Source organism: Haemaphysalis longicornis, unplaced genomic scaffold (genome assembly GCF_048455015.1).
Source record: "Haemaphysalis longicornis isolate Haplotype H1 unplaced genomic scaffold, Haemaphysalis longicornis Haplotype H1 scaffold_1, whole genome shotgun sequence".
Classification (NCBI taxonomy): domain Eukaryota; kingdom Metazoa; phylum Arthropoda; class Arachnida; order Ixodida; family Ixodidae; genus Haemaphysalis; species Haemaphysalis longicornis.
The window spans coordinates 98,892,454-98,909,489 of record NW_027526203.1 but is presented as its reverse complement, the minus strand read 5'-3'; the positions used below and the strand labels follow the sequence as shown (position 1 = coordinate 98,909,489).

The following is a 17,036-nucleotide window of genomic DNA, read 5'->3' as shown; positions in this document are numbered from 1 at the left end:
AAGCTGAGCAAATAAAGCAAGAATATAACTAGGACTAATTATTAACCAGCGATAAAAATCAGTTGTGGCCATCAGAATTAGCTAGGCTCTTTTAAATCCCTTCGTGACTAGGCAGAATTCCCGGAAACCATTCGTCAAACAAATCGGATCGTGGCCTGACTTTCCCCCAAGGCAGCTGCCACATTTTTTTTATGATTTTAGGGTGGTCATTGAAACAGCTGATACGAAATCATCTCGTGGACAGCTGTGAAATGGAAAGTTAGACGCATGCCCACCGGCAGATTGCGCACAAAGTATGGGAACCAACTTGAGGCATATCTTACCTTTTTCACCGAACGGAACGGAAACAATGCATGCGTGGGAATAATAAAGACCAAACTTCACTGAACCCAAGTTCTTTATTACATAAAAAAAAACTGACGAGGGCGGACTCTACTCTGGGTGCACCACTTTGCGTATTCGATAGTGCTGTTGTTCAATCTCACTGGAGTCGCGTTTACTGGCAGTGTCCTTGCCCTTGACACTCGAGCAGACCGTTTGCTTAGACAGGCCTGTACTTCTGGCGATGTCAGCCTGTTTTTCCCCCATGTTCAACAGCGTTAATTACGCTTGATTTATCCACAGCGAAATCAGCTACCGGGCTGCTCATGCCACTGGTTGCACACACACAGAAAAAAATAAAACGGCCTGTGGCACTGGCTTGGCTTGGCTGCGCCGACAATTCGGCTGCCAGCAATGTTGCCAGACATGACAGTTTTCAAACTAAACAAAAAAAAGCATATCGGGTGCCAGCCCCGTGAAAGTCCAGTCGATACAATTTTCGCCCGAACTTTAGTCTGTTGTAGCCGATAGTCTGCTCTAGCCAGGTCCATTGTGAGCGGAGTGAGTGGACCCCACTTGAAGTGCATGGGGACCAGACTAACCAACAGAAATGGTCTGTTGTAACCGGAAGTCCGTTGTTGCCAGATCCACTGTAACGAGTGTAGACTGTACTGTTAAAATGCACAGAGCATTTGTTGAGACCAAAATAAGGGCATGCAGTTAGCGCCACCTTGGGGCACTGCTGAAAAGACGGTAACAGTGACCCACAGGCGTAGCCAATTGGAGCGCACAAGTCGGGGGGGGTGGGGGTGTAGGGGTCTTAGGTGTTTTAAAAACTTGGCTGGCCTAGATTCGAGTCAATATGGTAATTCCTATACAGTCAAACACTGTGATAGCGAAATTGTACAGGTACGAAATTCCCACGGCGACGAAATATTTTCGAATCCCCGGTGAGCGTCCTTAGAAGCCCATGTATTTCATATCTCACAGCAACGAAATGTTTTTTAGAAAACAATCCCAGATTAACAAAATTCACTGAAAGTGAGGTCGGCGTTTTACCTAGGTTAACGGTGTCCAAAAAGTGCTCCAATGCATTTTTTGCGGACTCAAAGTGTGTAAACTGCCACAGCATGCTTACGTGGCCACCGCCATACAGTGGAGCGAATCTCAAGGGGTGGCAAAAATATTCGTATCACCCGAAAATTCGTGTCACCGGAAAACAAGAAAAAAACTCCCAAGCATTTCCCCGAGGGTGAACATGGTTAAGTGCGAATGCACGGGGTGATGCTATGAGGGGGAGTAAAGTTAAAATCCGTTGGCATTCGCCCGTGAGCGCGCGCGAGCCGACCCACGGAGGTCTGGCAGTTTATCGCTGCATATATAGGGGGGTACGCCGCGCCGAGCGCGCCGAGCCAGGTGGCTGAGAGAGGAGGCGAGCGCAAGGGGAGAGGGACAGCGGCGCACGGCAGCTGCAGCCGAGCGAGGGGGAGAGGAGAGAGTGTGACGTCACGGTGGAGAGAGAGGCGCGCGGCAGCTGCTGGGGAGAGGAGGCGCGCTGTGACGTCATACCATGACGTCACGGCGCGAGGAGCGGTGCGGGGAGCGGCGCGCACCCGCGCAGCCACGGCGAGGAGGCGGAGCAAGCGCGGTCACGTGGTGAAGTGACGTCACCGCGCCGTTGCTACCGACGCTCCTCTCCGCTCCACGCCGTTGCTAGGGAGAGGAGGACTGCGGACGCCGCCGCCGCCGCCGCCGCCGCCGGCGGTAGAAGGTTTGGGGTCGCTTATAAAGTGCATTCGCACTTAAAAAATAAGTGTTCTGCACGTAGAAATGAGCTGCACATGCGATAGGCGGCGGCAACATGGTGTCGGCTCTTGCCATGAAGGGGTGCAGGTAGCTTCAGCAGCCGCTTCTAACCTTTCATTGAAACGCAGCTAAAGGCATTGCTCATGCGAGAAAGATGTAGTGTGTGCTCATATAGACAGATGGCACCACGGCGACCATTGGTGTTGTGTGCTACCGATCGAGAGAGGGCACCACTTCCACGGTTGCCCATGTGTATATATTCAAAGGTGAATAAAGCCTTGGGGTCAGTTGCCCGTTACCTGCGTGGTGTGCGTTCGTGGTTAGCCGGGCGCGTGCTGTGGAAGTACGCCCCGCAACAAAAGAAGCTGATAATGTGGGCGAAAACTGCACTATAAAATGTCATTCGCCCCAAGTATCCGCCGCAGAGGTGGCCCAGCCAGCTGCTGCGAGCGTTTCGACATTGAAGCGCGTAAAAGGCTCAGCGCCTTTGCTTCTGCGAAGTATGCCGACGTGGCTCGCCGGGGGGCGGAGCGGCGTCTAGTCACTGCGGCCACCCAGTACTGTGAAGCAGACTTGGTGCCGCCCCAGCCCCTTGAGGTGCTGCCTAAGGCAGCCCAACCAGCTGACACAACACCTGTGGCACCCGCAAGTGTTGCGTCGGCCACGGATGCCAGGAGTGACGGCTCTGCCGTCGGTCCCCTTCCTCCGGCTACCAGACCTCAGGTGGCCATGGATGTAGATGTGGCGGGTCCTTCGACCGCCTCTGCGTCCAACACGCAACAAACTCTGGTGGGAGGGATTCCTTCCTCCACTTCGAACATATTCCGTGTCGGAGGCCGCAAGGACTCCATCTCGTCGCTGTCCCAGCACTCAGACGAGGACGTGGAAATGGCACCGTCTCAGCCAGCGCCAAAGGCGGTGAAAGAACAGCGCTCCATGGCGGGGCGGGGAAAAAAGCCAGCAGCCCCCCGTGTCACTGGCCCAAATCATGCCTAAGTGTGGTAGGTGATACATCCATCTTCACCAGCCAAAATCTTCTTTAAACATTTATGGTAGCACAAATAGTTATGCAGTGGAACTGTAGGGGATTAATTAAAAACCTAGATGATATATATGAAATCCTACACAAAACTCAAGCAACCGTCCTGTGTCTACAAGAGACTCACTTGAACCCTAAGCATACCAACTTCCTAAACCAATACTCAGTATTTAGAAGAGACAGAGACAGCTGCTTGCAATGCTCGGGTGGCGTGGCAATCGCTATGCGAGAAGCTGTCCCTTGTCAATCTATTCATTTGCGCACCGGCCTAGAAGCGGTTGCTGTTCGGGCAATTATCTTCAACAAGTTAACTACAATTTGCTCACTGTACATTCCCCCTGAATATCGTCTGTCCAGTTACGAATTTGAGTCCCTTATAGATCAACTGCCAGAACCGTTTTTACTAGTTGGTGACCTTAATGCGCACAGCCCACTATGGGGATTGGAATGCACAGATTCCCGGGGCCGCTTGATAGAAAACTTTCTCTTGTCATCCGGAGCTTGTCTCTTTAACAAAAAGCAGCCGACATACTACAATACAGCACACCACACATATTCACACATTGATCTGGCTATAGGCTCCCACGTTCTTTTTCTGTCCATCGAATGGGAAGTGGATACAAATCCCTATGGCAGCGACCACTTCCCAGTCACCCTCAGATATTTAGAAAAATGCCCCTACAGTTACACTTCACATGCAAAGTTTAAAGAAGCTGGTGCCGGCTGGGCAACGTGTAAAGAGATGTCGAAACTTACTTACACATCAATAACACACTTAGGTATTGATGAAGCGTGCTCCTTCATCACAGCACATATACTTGATGCTGCTAGCGTTTCTATTCCCCAGACCTCCGGTACCACACCTAATCTTCAGAGGCCCTGGTGGAATGACGATTGCAAGAAGGCCAGAAATGCTCAGAATAAGGCCTGCGGGGTCCTCCGCAGGTATCCTACTACAGAAAACCTAATTTCCTTCAAGCGCGCAAAAGCCATGGGGCGGTGAATCCGACGTCAGGCAAAAACAGATAGTTGGAGGTCTTTTCTATCATCAATAAATTCCTATACAGATACGCGCAAAGTTTGGAACAGGATACGGAAACTGCAGGGGCAGAAAACATATGTCACACCTCTTGTCAGCACCACTGGCGATACACTTGAAGACCAAGCAAACACCCTGGGACAACACTTTGAACATATTTCCAGCTCCTCCCACTACACCGAGACATTCCGGCGATACAAAGAATCTGTTGAAAGAAAGCCTATTCGTGACAACAAGAAATCTAATGACGGGTATAACTCTAATTTTTCGCTGCAGGAACTTATGGTAGCCCTCAACACATGCCGCGCTTCGGAGCCAGGAGTTGATAAAATAACATACACAATGATTCAGCACCTGCACATAGATACCCTCAATACTCTTCTCTTCTTGTACAACAAGATATGGTGTGCTGGGTACTTTCCTCATGCTTGGAAAGAGGCAATTGTGTTAGCTATATTGAAAGAGGGAAAAGATGCCTCTTCTGTGACAAGCTATCGCCCTATTGCTTTGACAAGCTGCTTGAGCAAGCTCTTTGAAAAGATGATCAATAGATGGCTTATCTATTTCTTGGAATATCATGGTGTCCTTGATAGCTGCCAGGCAGGCTTTCGCTTGGGCAGGTCAACAACTGACAATCTTATAGCTGTTGAATCTTATGTTAAAGATGCTTTTGCTCATAAACAACACTGTATATCTGTATTTTTTGACATTGAAAAGGCCTATGACACCGCTTGGCGGTATGGCATCCTGCATGACCTTAAATCTGTCGGCATTTGTGGAAACATGTTAAACACACTGGAAAGCTACTTATCAGATAGAACATTCCGGGTACGAGTTGGTGCAGCATTATCCAGGACGTATACACAAGAAAATGGCGTTCCCCAGGGTGGAGTACTTAGCTGCACACTAGCCAAGTGAGCAGACAAAAATGGTTTTATCCTAAATCCGTAGAAAAGCACTTGTGTTCTCTTTTCCAGGAAGCGTGGGATCCATCTGCAACCAACCATACAACTTAAGGGAGTTCACATACCCGTAAAAAGAGAACACAGGTTTCTTGGAGTAGTTTTAGATGATAAGCTTACATTCATCCCACATATTAAACAACTTAAAATGAAATGCATGAAGACTATGAACATCTTAAAAGTCCTTTCCCGCTAGTCGTACGGTGCAGATACAACATGCCTTTTACGTGTTTTTAACAGTCTTGTGAGGTCCCGTATCGACTACGGAAGTGTAGCGTATGGGTCTGCCTCAAAAACAGCTCTAAAAATGCTGGATGCAGTGCTGCACTTGGGGCTGCGCCTGGCGTCCAGAGCTTTCCGGACGAGTCCTATTGAAAGCCTCTATGCAGAAACGGATCAGTGGTGCTTAGAGCACCAGCGTACCTACATGGCACTTTTGTACTGCGTAAGGGCGACATCCTTAAATAGTCATCCGCTAAATGCTATTCTTGAAAACAAAGCGTCCGAAAGGCTGTTTTTGAGCCGTCCGTCACTTCCTCTGCCTTTCTCTATCCGAGTGAAGGTGGAGGCAGAGGAACTTGGGGTTATTTTATCTGAATCTTACAAAACTGACTTCGTTGAGTTCATGCCGCCTTGGCAACTGCGCCCTGTCACCTGTGACATGTCGTTCAAGGAAATTTACAAAAAACATTCACCCACAGAACTCATCCTACAACACTTCCTGCACTTGCAAAACAAATGCCCATACACTGCTTTTTACACAGATGCCTCCAAAACTGCCACTGCTGTGGCATGTGCTGCACACGGTCCCAATTTTGCCAGCACAAGGACACTAAACAGAAACACAAGTATATTTACGGCTGAGGCACATGCTATATTAATTACGCTAGAACACATAATACAAACAAAGATACAACAATCCATTATATACACAGACTCATTGAGTGTTGTGACAGCACTGCATTATGGAAAACCGAGTAGGAACATTGTGCTGAACAGGTTAGTTAAAGAGATAATGGCAGCCTATGCTTTAAAACAGGTCATAGTCATGTGTTGGGTGCCTGGACACAGTGGCATTCCTGGTAATGAACTCGCAGACCAGAGCGCCGCTGTGGCAGCACTTCGCTGTAGCGTCGACGTTCAGCAGCTTCCCTATCTTGACTGGAAACCATTCATTCGAAAGGCAATCCGACAACGCTGGCAGCAACACTGGGACACTCAGACAGATAATAAACTCCACACTATAAAACCCCAATTAGGCAGCTACAACACAGAAAAACACAACAGAACAACGGAAGTATACATGTGCAGATTACGAATAGGCCATACATACGCTACTCACTCGCACCTTCTGCAGGGCAAACCACCGCCACAATGCGACAGGTGCGGACATCGCCTATCCGTCAGCCATGTCTTAGTTGAGTGTGGGTACTTCCACAAGGCAAGGAAAAAGCACTTCCGGGAACTCTACACTCACATGATTCCTCTTCATCCCTCGTTGTTTTTAGCTGATCAACCCTTAATTCCAAGTAAACGCCTTTTTGCTTACCTGGGAGACATTGGCTTTTTAAACCGCATATCATACCACGTGTAACCTCGGGGCCCCTCAGAGTGGGAGGAAGCTATGCGTGTCTTTTATTTTTTACATTCTCACCCTGCCATTCCCATTTCCCCAATTTTATTGTTGTTTTAAATGAGGGGCTGTATACACCCCCACACTAACCTCTTTTAATATCGTCACGTTTACAGCACCATTTTACTAAAACATCATTCAAAATGATCAACCGTTGCGTTGGCGCTCTTTGGCCATCGTTGCCCTTGCGCCATAAAACAAACAGATACTACTACTACTACACTGAGGTAACTGTAATAGGCCTGTACGAATTGGCATCAGCCCTATCTCCTTTACCTTTATATTAGGGGTGTGCGAATATTCGAAACTTCGAATATTCGATTCGAATTTTTTGGTATTCGATTCGATTCGAACGACACTTTTATTGTTCGAAATATTCGAACGACCCAAAATTTAAAAAAAAAAAAAATCAGAGCGTGTCTGTATCGGTGTTTATTTACAGTGGACTCTCGATGATACGATTCTGGGGGTGCGAATTTCGGGATGATACGAATTTCCGAAAAGTCCCGGCGAAATTGCATCGTTTGCAATGGGAAAAATTTCGGCTGTTACGAACGGACCTGCGCGGCCCGGCGGAAGATACGAACGAGCCGGCGAGGCACCCGACTGCCGAACGAGCAAGTGACGGCTCTCGCTCCCCAGTTTGTCACTCTTTCTCCAGAAACGGCCGGGCTGTTGTTTCCTGCTCGCGAAAACGCTCTGCGCATGCCCAACGCGCTGACACCGCCGCGAAACCACCCCCACGCTGCGCGCGGCGCGGCCGGCGGCGTCAACATGGCGTCGGCTCCAGCTGCGAAGTGGCACGGGCGCTCGAGCGACCGCTTCTAACCGCTCTTTAAAATGCGGCTCAAGGGAGACACGAAGTTGCTTGTGCGGTAAAGGAGCTGATAATGCATGCGAAAACGGTACTATAAAACATCATCCGCGCCGCTAGTGAAAGTGCCCATAAAATATTTGCCGGGGTGCTAAGCCTAACCATCTCCGGCGGAGCCTACACCGTGGGCGGAGCCAAGCCGGCTGTCTTGATCTCATCGCAAGTAGTCAGGCTCCTCCATTCTGCCGCGCGCGTCGTGCGTCATTTTCTGACCGAAGTAGGCGCTACCGCGGGCGCGAAATCGTCGATGTGGGCATGAAAATACAGCGCTCGCAGAGCCGAGGCGAGCGACTCGCGTGCAAAAACGCACCATAGGCTCCGTGCAGTCAAGTTTGCCGAGCGGGCGCAGCGCCATCTACCGCGCCTCCGCGCAACACTGGGTAGGCCAAGCCGCACCGTCCTGGCCGGCCGCCTGCTTTAGGCACTGTGCACGCGCCCTTGCAAAAGCTTCTATCAAGTGGTTAGGTGCGCTTAAGCGGCTCAAGTTTGCGGAATACGCTGCAACGGCGACAGGATGGAGTGTTATCGACCGAGAGGATTAAAAAGAAACAAAACGCAGAAGGAAAGCTACCGCCTTCGCTGCCCTGAATCGTCCGAGTTGGGAAGGCTGGTCGCTGGTCACAGCCTCACAGGCGGCACAATTCCGTGAAATTTTTAGAAAATACAATGGCGATGACTACCAATCAGATTACATGCTGCTGTCAAAGTAAAGTATATCGGTTTGCCAGCTGTTAATACTCGTGAGCTTACAATAAATTTCCCCTCCTAGCGAATACCGCGTGCATTGGCAGTATTTGCACGAAGGTTGGTTTTTCTGCTTTGTGCATGTGTCTTCCGCGGCGTTTATAATGAAAATTCATGCGGCACATAACACTCAGCTGCCGTTTTAACGGGGCTCACAACAGCAACTTCAGAGAACAACAAAAAATAAACGGAGTTTATGATGATTCTAATATTTGGAGGCCCTGCTTACCCCGTAAAAAGGAAGAGGTAGTCTTGCAGCGAAACCCGTGTACATTGGGAATGTATTCACGGAAAAGGAGAAAGAAGGGACAGAGGTTGTAGTCTTTCGCTCCTGAGGCGATAGTTGACTTGGTGCACGGAGTAAGAAAGCTTGCTCGCTCCGTGTTCTCGGGGTGGGACGAACTGGCACCAGCCGGAAGGAACTGTCATGGGCGAGGAGCAAGGCGCATTCTGGGAATGTTTGGCGATAATTCAAGCCGTGAAATTGAAAATCGTCGTCAAGTTCGTTTCCCGGCCGCAGCGGCCGCTTTTCCGATAGAGGCGAAAAGCGACAACGCCCTCGTGTTCGAGATTCTGGCCACGTGAAAGATCCCCAGGTGGTCAAAATTAATCCCGATCCCTCCACTACGGCGTGCCTCATCACCTGTCTGGCGTCGGCGAGTTGAACCGCACAATCAATCGAAACACTCCCCCAGTTGGTGCACAGTTCTCGATGCTTCCCACCCGCATGATCCACACTGAAGCCCGCGCATTTAAGGTAATTTTACTTGCTTTGAAGTCAATGCTACTAGCACATAGCGCAGCGTACACACCGCACTACACCCAAACAATCGATCCTGTGAGACGGGCACCGTACTCGCGAAACCACGGCGGTCCGATTTCAAGTATGCGAACAAAACGGCTTCTTTCCAATGCTGTGAGCAGCTAATTAATTTGTGCTTTCTAGTGGAAACACAAATTCACTGAAAAAACTATGTGGAAACGTGAAAACGTGCGCACGAAAGGCTCCACCTGCGTTCTGGCTATGCATGGCAAAGTCAATATCGCTTGCTTTCCTCCTCCGTACGTGTAGTCAACAATTCCGTCCTTCAGTCTATTCCTACCCCGGTGCGGTAGAATTGCAGTAGTATGTTTTAATTAATATAAAACTTAAAAATTGCATATAGTACTACATTTGATCCGGTGCCGCCAAGCAGGAGCGCAACCGAAACCCGAGCACGCTGGCGAGCGGTGGCCGACTCAGTGTTTTTCTTACTCCCCGATGGCGGCGCTGGGTGTCGCGGCTCAGTGTCGCCCTCTGTTCACTGCACGGCGCCTATGCGGTTCACGCTTGGCTGTTGCGGCGTGTAGCGAGCTTGGGCACAGCGAGTGAGGAGACGAGCGCGAAGCTTTACGTGCTCCAGAAAGGACTGCTTTGCGACACGGGGGTTAAAAAAAGCAGAAAAAATCACGAATTTCTTCTCGCGAAAGTAGGAAAAGAAATAAACGAAAACTTTTTTCAGCGCTAAATTTTTTGGTCTGTGTTGGTTCATACGAATTTCGGATGATACGAATATTTTTCTCAGTCTCGCGAGATTAGTATCATCAAGATTTTACTGTATCAGCGCGCGGCAATGTGCACGGGCTCGGGCATGCCAGCTACTAGTGTCTCAAGTGAGCGGCTGTTTTCGGTATCTGTAAAGTGGTGACGAGCAGGAGGTTGTCACTGTTCCCCGAACATGTCGAGCAGTTAACCTTTCTCCATGTTAACATTTAAGCGAGTGCAGACCTTAACCTGTTGAGTGCAATGGTATTGTGTAATTCCTAATTTTACTTTGTGTGATTTGTTGTGCAATAAAGTTGCAGTTTTTGTGTCTCTAGATGGTGAAAACATTAATTTTACAAAAAACAGTAAGTATTCGTATTCGAAAAATATTCGATTCGATTCGAACTTTGTTTTTATTATTCGAATTCGCTTCGAAATTGAAAAATTGATATTCGCACGCCCCTACTTTATATATCTTCTTCATCCTGCTCTTATGCCAATTGTCCGGTACTTGCTTAGTTTTTATCACTTTTTCGATTGCTAGAATCAGTTGTGCCTTGCCTTTTGGACCCAGTAGGTTGACCAGCCGTATAGGAATTTCATCCGTCACCCGCCACGGTGGCTCAGTGGCTAAGGCGTTGCACTGCTGAGCACGAGGTCGCGGGTTCGATTCCCGGCCGCAGCGGCCGCTTTTCTGGTGGAGGCGAAAAGCAAAAACGCCCGTGTGTACGAGATTTCGGCGCACGATAAAGATCCCCAGGTGGTCAAAATTGATACGGAGCCCTCCACTACGGCGCGCCTCATCGCCTGCGTTGCGTCGGCGCGTTAAACCCCACAATCATCAATTTCATCCGTCCCTGTTTCCGTATTAGCTGGAACATTTTCTTTGGCTTTTTTCCAGTTTAGATTCTCCAACTTTATCTCTCTATCTGTACGCACCTCAGTTGTCCCACTCCCTAAATGCTGTAGCCCTCTCTTCGTTCTTCTGAACTTCTCTTGCATCATTGCGCGTATGTGAAATACCGCCTCTTCCCCTTTTAGTACCTGGCCTTCGCCGTTTATGACATGACGTTGTACTTCTTTGGTCTTTTTCCTTAGTGTTGTGTTTTATGTTGACCCCGACGCTGTTTTCGTCGGGGCCGGAGCAGACACCACCGCAGCCGTCAGCGTCACAACAAGAAGTACTTTATTCGGGCACGCCCCCCTGTGTCCCTTGTCACGGGCGGCGCCACCAGACAGCTGGCTGAAACCAGGTGACACCACAACACTTAGTTCCTGTACATGATTCCAAAACTTTCTCGTTTTGGAGAAAGTTACATGATTTGGAGAAAGTTACACGACGGCATGTGCCGTCAGGTGAACAGGTGCGCGCCATTGGCAGTTTGGGACAAAAAACACCGGACAAGGTACGCAGATTGCAGCAAAAATGTGGTCTACAAAATTTCCTGAGGTGCCGGTCCGTCTACATCGGACAAACGTGCCGTTGCCTGAACGACAGGGCCTGAGAGCATGCTGCTTCGCTCCAAGCAACCCCTTCCGGCCACCTTGCTACCCACGTTCGAGACTGCCACTGTGAAGCCTACGTGCACAAAATCGCAGTTACCGGAAGGAAGAGAAGTAGGATCGGACGAGAAATAGTCGAAGCATTGGCGATAGACGAAGCTGGAGATAGCGGCGTCAGTGTGCTGTCTGTGGCCCTGTCACATACCGAAAAAGAGTTTCTGCACAACGATCTTCGCTAGTCATACCACTGACTGACGTGAACAAAATTTTTCATATTTTTCGTGTTTTTCTGTATGTATATATCTGTTTCCTTCAGTAAAATTTCAGTTGATAGTTAGCAGTGTGTCGTGCATCTCCCTCTTCCTTTTGTGTTAGTTTTATTCAAGCTGATTCCCATCGAAAAATCAAGGCCTGTAAAAAAAAATTCGATATTCGATTCGATATTCATCTTTTTTTGTTAATTTGATTCGATATTCGATTCGAAAGTTACTAGGTATTCTGTACCCGCACAACCCTAGTACTAATGCCATAATGCTCTTGTGCCCACGCACAACCAAGGCCGCACCAAGACGCCCTCCTCTTGTCCCCGCCATGGGTGGCTGCTCGCAGCTCACGCGTTCGTATCACCTGCACCAGAGTGATAAATATGTACGGATCATCTAAAATTTTTACGGTGTATGCAATGCATTTTGGTTGGGGAATTTTGAAAATTTATATCAGAGCGAAATTCATATCAATCGCATTCGTACCACCGGAATTTCCCTGGATTTGTTTACAAAAATGACCGTGCTGCAGGTGGCTGTGGAGGCAGCGGCGCCAACAGGAGGCGACACGTGGTGACTCACTGCGCAGCTTTGGCATGGGCCACGCTAGCGTTCATTGTGTGTGTGACGATCAGCAGGTTTGCGCTCACTAAGACGCCTCCGCCAGCCCTAAACCGGAAGTTTTTATGGCTACAAGATGAGGCAGCCATCACTGCCCAACTCAGTGGCCCAGGTGGAGAGGAGAATAGCGCCGACATGCGTGGGACTGCCTGCAGCTGCGGGCTGTGGCTGTGGCCTTTCCGGACATCAACAAAGCGGCGCTCTCTTGGTTTCGTTTCACTGTAGCTTTGGGAACAGCATAGGTGCCACTCTCTGGCTAAGTTCAACAGAACAAGCTGGAATGCTCGGACATGCTCGGTGCCCAGGTACAAGGGGAAAAACGTGCAGAGAAGGCGAACCCGCAGGCTGTCTTGGATGCGTTGGATGATTCGGTCGTTCTTGGCAAGCACGTCTAGCAATGGACCACTTCTTATAGTGTGAGAGCTGGAGCTGTGAAGTTGCTGCAAGCTAAAGCTCGCAAAGTAACATTAACCGACCTTCGGAGATAAATTTTTGGTTTGCGGACGATTTTCCTGTCGTTTATGTTTCATTTCGCAGCAACGAAATTCCCACACAAGTGATTTTTTTTTTTTTTTTTTTTTTTTTGCTTTCCCTGGTGGTTTTGTTATTGGAGGGTTCACTGTAAGTGGGCTGTCAGGCTCAATGCACACTTTACACAAAATGCTTTTCAACGACGTGAGCTTCGAGCATTTGTGGCTTTGGTATACAAGTGGGCATTTGGTTCTTTCACTGCCTGAAGGCCCTCCTCCTTTCTACGTGTGCAAAGGTCACGGTGCAGCCAAGGTGCGGCGTCACCTTGTGTTCCGTGCTTTTGACGCAGCATTGTGTTGTCACTGTTTCTTCACCAATGGTTACACCTGGAACGTTGGCAGAGGTGCCAGTTTAATCATGCTGTGTGCGTTCGCTGAGGCAGTGCTCTCCTTCGAACGTCGCGTAGCGACTTCGGTTACGAGGGAGAGCCACGGCTGATCGTGTTTGGCAGCTCCCACACAGCTCCCACAGCGGAGGGAGGTGCCAAGCGCCTCAGTTGTGCAGCGCACTCTGTGCTGTCGGTGTGCTGAGGCTGAGGCGGATTATTAACAGATGTATGGCGCAAAAGAGACGAAGGACAAAGAATGCACGAGGACGAAGCGCTATGGGAACAGCATAGGTGTTTCGTCCTCGTGCTTTGTCCTCGTGCATTCTTTGTCCATCGTCTTTTTTGCGCTATACATCTGTTAATAATGATCAACCAACTAGCCCAATAACGTACTTTGCTGAGGCTCAGCTTCCCCAGTGTCTGGCACCCCTACAGGGTCGGCTGAAAGGAAGGCGAGGGAGCAGAACTTACCCACTGCCATTGCTCAGCCTGCAGCGCTTAGTTCTTTCTCTCTGAATCACGTGGCACGTGAGTTGGGGAGGTTCACTGACAGCGCGGCACTGCATGGGCTGGTAGGTGCGTTCGGGGACGGCACGCTTCTGCCGGCAAAGTACTAGATTGGCCAGCAGAACTCGCTTTCTCTGCTACAACCTTGTGCCTGACTTCTGTGGGGGCTAACGACTCCACTCTGGTCTTTCTTCTGCATTTTCAGGGGCGGGAGCCAATCAGGGGCACAGACACCACCCCTGAGGAAATGGCGCTGTATTTCGCTGATCCAGCTCACGAGTACGTAGTTTCTGTTTACCCCCCCCTCCGAACCATCCAGTTTTTCATGCTTTAAAGGGGCCCTGAAAGGCATTTTGAGCACACTAAATGAACTAGCGCAATCGTTAGATTGGGTCGTCAACGTCACCTGTGCCAAGTATTACTCTTTTACGCGCAGCGGAAAGCTCACACTTTTGTTGCAAAGTTTGTCGCCCTTTTCTCACCCTTTCCTTCGTGTTTTTGGACGCCGCCATCTTCACATGTCTACATCATCGATTCCCTGATGTTCGTCACGAGGTAGAAATCCTGCTATTGGGCGGCTTTTTCACGCACTTCCGGCAAAGAGATGTGTCGTCTGCTCAGCGTCGGCTCGCCGGCTGATCTGCCAGCGGAGTGCCGGAGTGCTTTGACATTTTACGACAAACGAAACAAGTGTAAACAAATGCTTAACCGTTTGTATTGAATGCAACACGGCCATAACACGACATGGATTTTATCTTACGTGAGTACGTACCATAAAGAAAGCCCCGTGGCACTTCTTTGGTGCAATCGCAGAGAACGCCCTGAGCCGAATGCCCGGGTTTGACGCGTACATTTTATTCAACTTCAAAACAATCCAGAGATGCGTTTCGAACGAACGCACCGTCACAATATGCGTTTTCAAGTCTGAACCGCGATTGACAGACGATGGGTTGCTTCCTCCTGCCCGTCGTAAATTCGGCACTCACCTTACACCCGGTTTGCGGGGACGAACAGCAAGTCACAACTCTGGCGCGCAAGCGAGAAGGCTTTTAGCCAGGCACAATACACATACCCCATGCGAGGTTGAGTGGTACGTCGTTCGAGAAAGATAATCCAGACCATGGGAAGCACTATCCACCCGCAGAAGTACAATATCGCATTTCATCGCGAAACGAAGGCGTCCACAACACACAGGAGGCGATGCACACACACACACACAGCTTCGGTCGCTGCATTGGCTTAGCTGCAAGTTTCGTTCGGACAATCAGCGATGCTACGACGATACAGAGCTGCGTGAGGACGACGTGCTAACCACTTCACGTATTTAAAAACACAGGGGCAAAGAACTAGGTTCATCGGAAGCAAAAAATCTCCTCCATTATAGTGCCTTTCAAATATACTGGCTACTGTGCCGAGGGCGGGCTCCAGGCGGACGCCGGGAGCGATGTACGCGGACGGCTGCCGCTTGGGGCGCTGCCGTACGGGAGTGTGCGCGTTCGTCCGGCCCGAGCAGATCACGCGGTTACCTCCGAGCTGCGTAGCAGACGGCAGCGGCAGAACTTTCCATTCCCGCTTGCGACGAAAGCGAGCGAAAGCGACGGGAATTCTGTCGCGCGACGAAAATTTGTCCCGACCATTCGACAAAAACGATCGTCGCGCGACAAAGCGACGGAATTCCTGCCGCTTTCACTCGCTTTCGTCGCAAGTGCGAACGAGCCTTAATGCGCAATCTCCGCCCCACATAAAACAAGCTCTTGCTTGTCGCCTGAGCATACGGTTGATATCTGACTACGTTACACTGTGCTTGCCAGTGTATTTAAACGATGTCACTAGGTTTGAAACGTACGCGCTCGGCGTGCAGCTTTGTAAACGCAAGCGGTCTCACATACGCACGCTATTTTGCTGCTAATAGAGTTTTAGTACAGCGTTTGTGGCCTTTGCATACGCTAAACGCTAAATTTTTGCGTCCCGCTACGTAAACACCGCGAGGGGAGTTTGTTTTAGTAGAGCGTCTCATCAGTTTTGCGTAGCGACACACTAATGCATACGGCGCCATCTGTCAAATGTTTTCCGAAATGTCTCGCCGGCTGATCTGCTAGCGGAGTGCCGGAGTGTTTGGACATTTTACGACTATCCAAACAAGTGCAAACAAACGCTTTCCCGTCAGTGTTGAATGCAAAACATGGGTGCAGCTTGCCAGAACACGGGTTCTCGCTGATCGAGTGCGGCGTTGGTTTGCTCTGCGCCTTCCCGTTCGTCGCCGCTGATAAAGCGATCCGATCCGGCGCGTTTTGTGAACGGGTTCTGTGTCGGTTGAAAATGTCTTTTTTCACGTGCCGCCGGTAGTAGGAATTACAACCACCGCAAAATAACACCCGGCACCAGCGGGGCCACATCTGAGACCGCGCTTTTTGGATAAACAGTGCGCGGTGCACCAAAGGGAACGAGCGCACGATTCTCCCCGCGCGGCTGCGAGTTCGCCGCCGATACCAACGGCAGCTACGTACACCGCGAAAGGGCAAGGCCAGGCCGCACACATGCGGCCAGGTCTTTCGTTCGCTTTTCCAGCCTTTAGAGGAGTGTCCATGGTGTCTACAAAGATGAAAAAGCCGAAAGAGCTGGCGCGTAGCAGACGGCAGTCTGTGGGAGCGCAATAGAGGAAGTACGTCACCGTTGAGGAGCGGAGCATCATGGGAGGGGAGGCCAACAGCGAAGAAACAGTTGAAAGGAGGAGGAAATACGGCGCGACGATTATGCGCGGTTTTTGATTTACGATTTCTCAGCTAATACTCATCGCTTTAACAAAATTCTTGCAGGAGGAGACTGCTAATACATTGCTTTATTTGGTTACATGTACATCCATGCATCGGCGGAAGGCATTTCAGGACCCCTTTAAGGGGGGACGCAGGGCTTATAATGGTCAAAGATGGCCAAAAAGTTGTTTTGAGAAAAATGCATTTTTCGAATGTTTGCGCCCATGTCATGAAAATTTCAACGCTGAATTCGATCGGTAAAGTAAGATAAAATCTCATTTCAAAACGCCATGGGAGTCGCGAAACGCTCGGCAACATGGAATATTTGGTCAAACTTCCCATGTGCGCCGACGGCGAAGCAGCCAGCCGATCGCCGCCATCTTTGCCTCGTTTTGAAGCTCATTTCTTTCAGCTCATTTTGTGCCCCTCAATATGGCATCGCCTTAAGAGAACGACAGCTCTCGCCGCTTTTCTGAAAGCCACTTCCGGACTGCCGATTCGCAAAAGTGCGCGCTCCCAAGGCAGGCCCCCGATCTCGCGCTTCCCATTGGCTGGCAAGGCCAAGGCCACTCTCCGTTTCTTGCTGT

At 49.8% G+C, this 17,036-nt stretch overlaps 1 protein-coding gene across 10 annotated transcripts in view; it reads left to right on the top strand.

Moving 5' to 3' along the window:
* The window catches only part of LOC144178386 (uncharacterized), a 201,449-nt gene that overhangs the window by 157,752 nt on the left and 26,661 nt on the right, over window positions 1-17,036 (top strand). For 9 of the 10 annotated variants that reach the window (XM_077706261.1, XM_077706244.1, XM_077706236.1 and 6 more), the window contains one exon: window positions 13,902-13,975. The exons of the other annotated variant lie outside the window; for it this stretch is intronic. In XM_077706261.1, coding sequence (XP_077562387.1) covers window positions 13,902-13,975 — 74 coding nt within the window. The remainder of the gene's footprint in view (window positions 1-13,901; window positions 13,976-17,036) is intronic. 10 annotated transcript variants of the gene reach the window in all.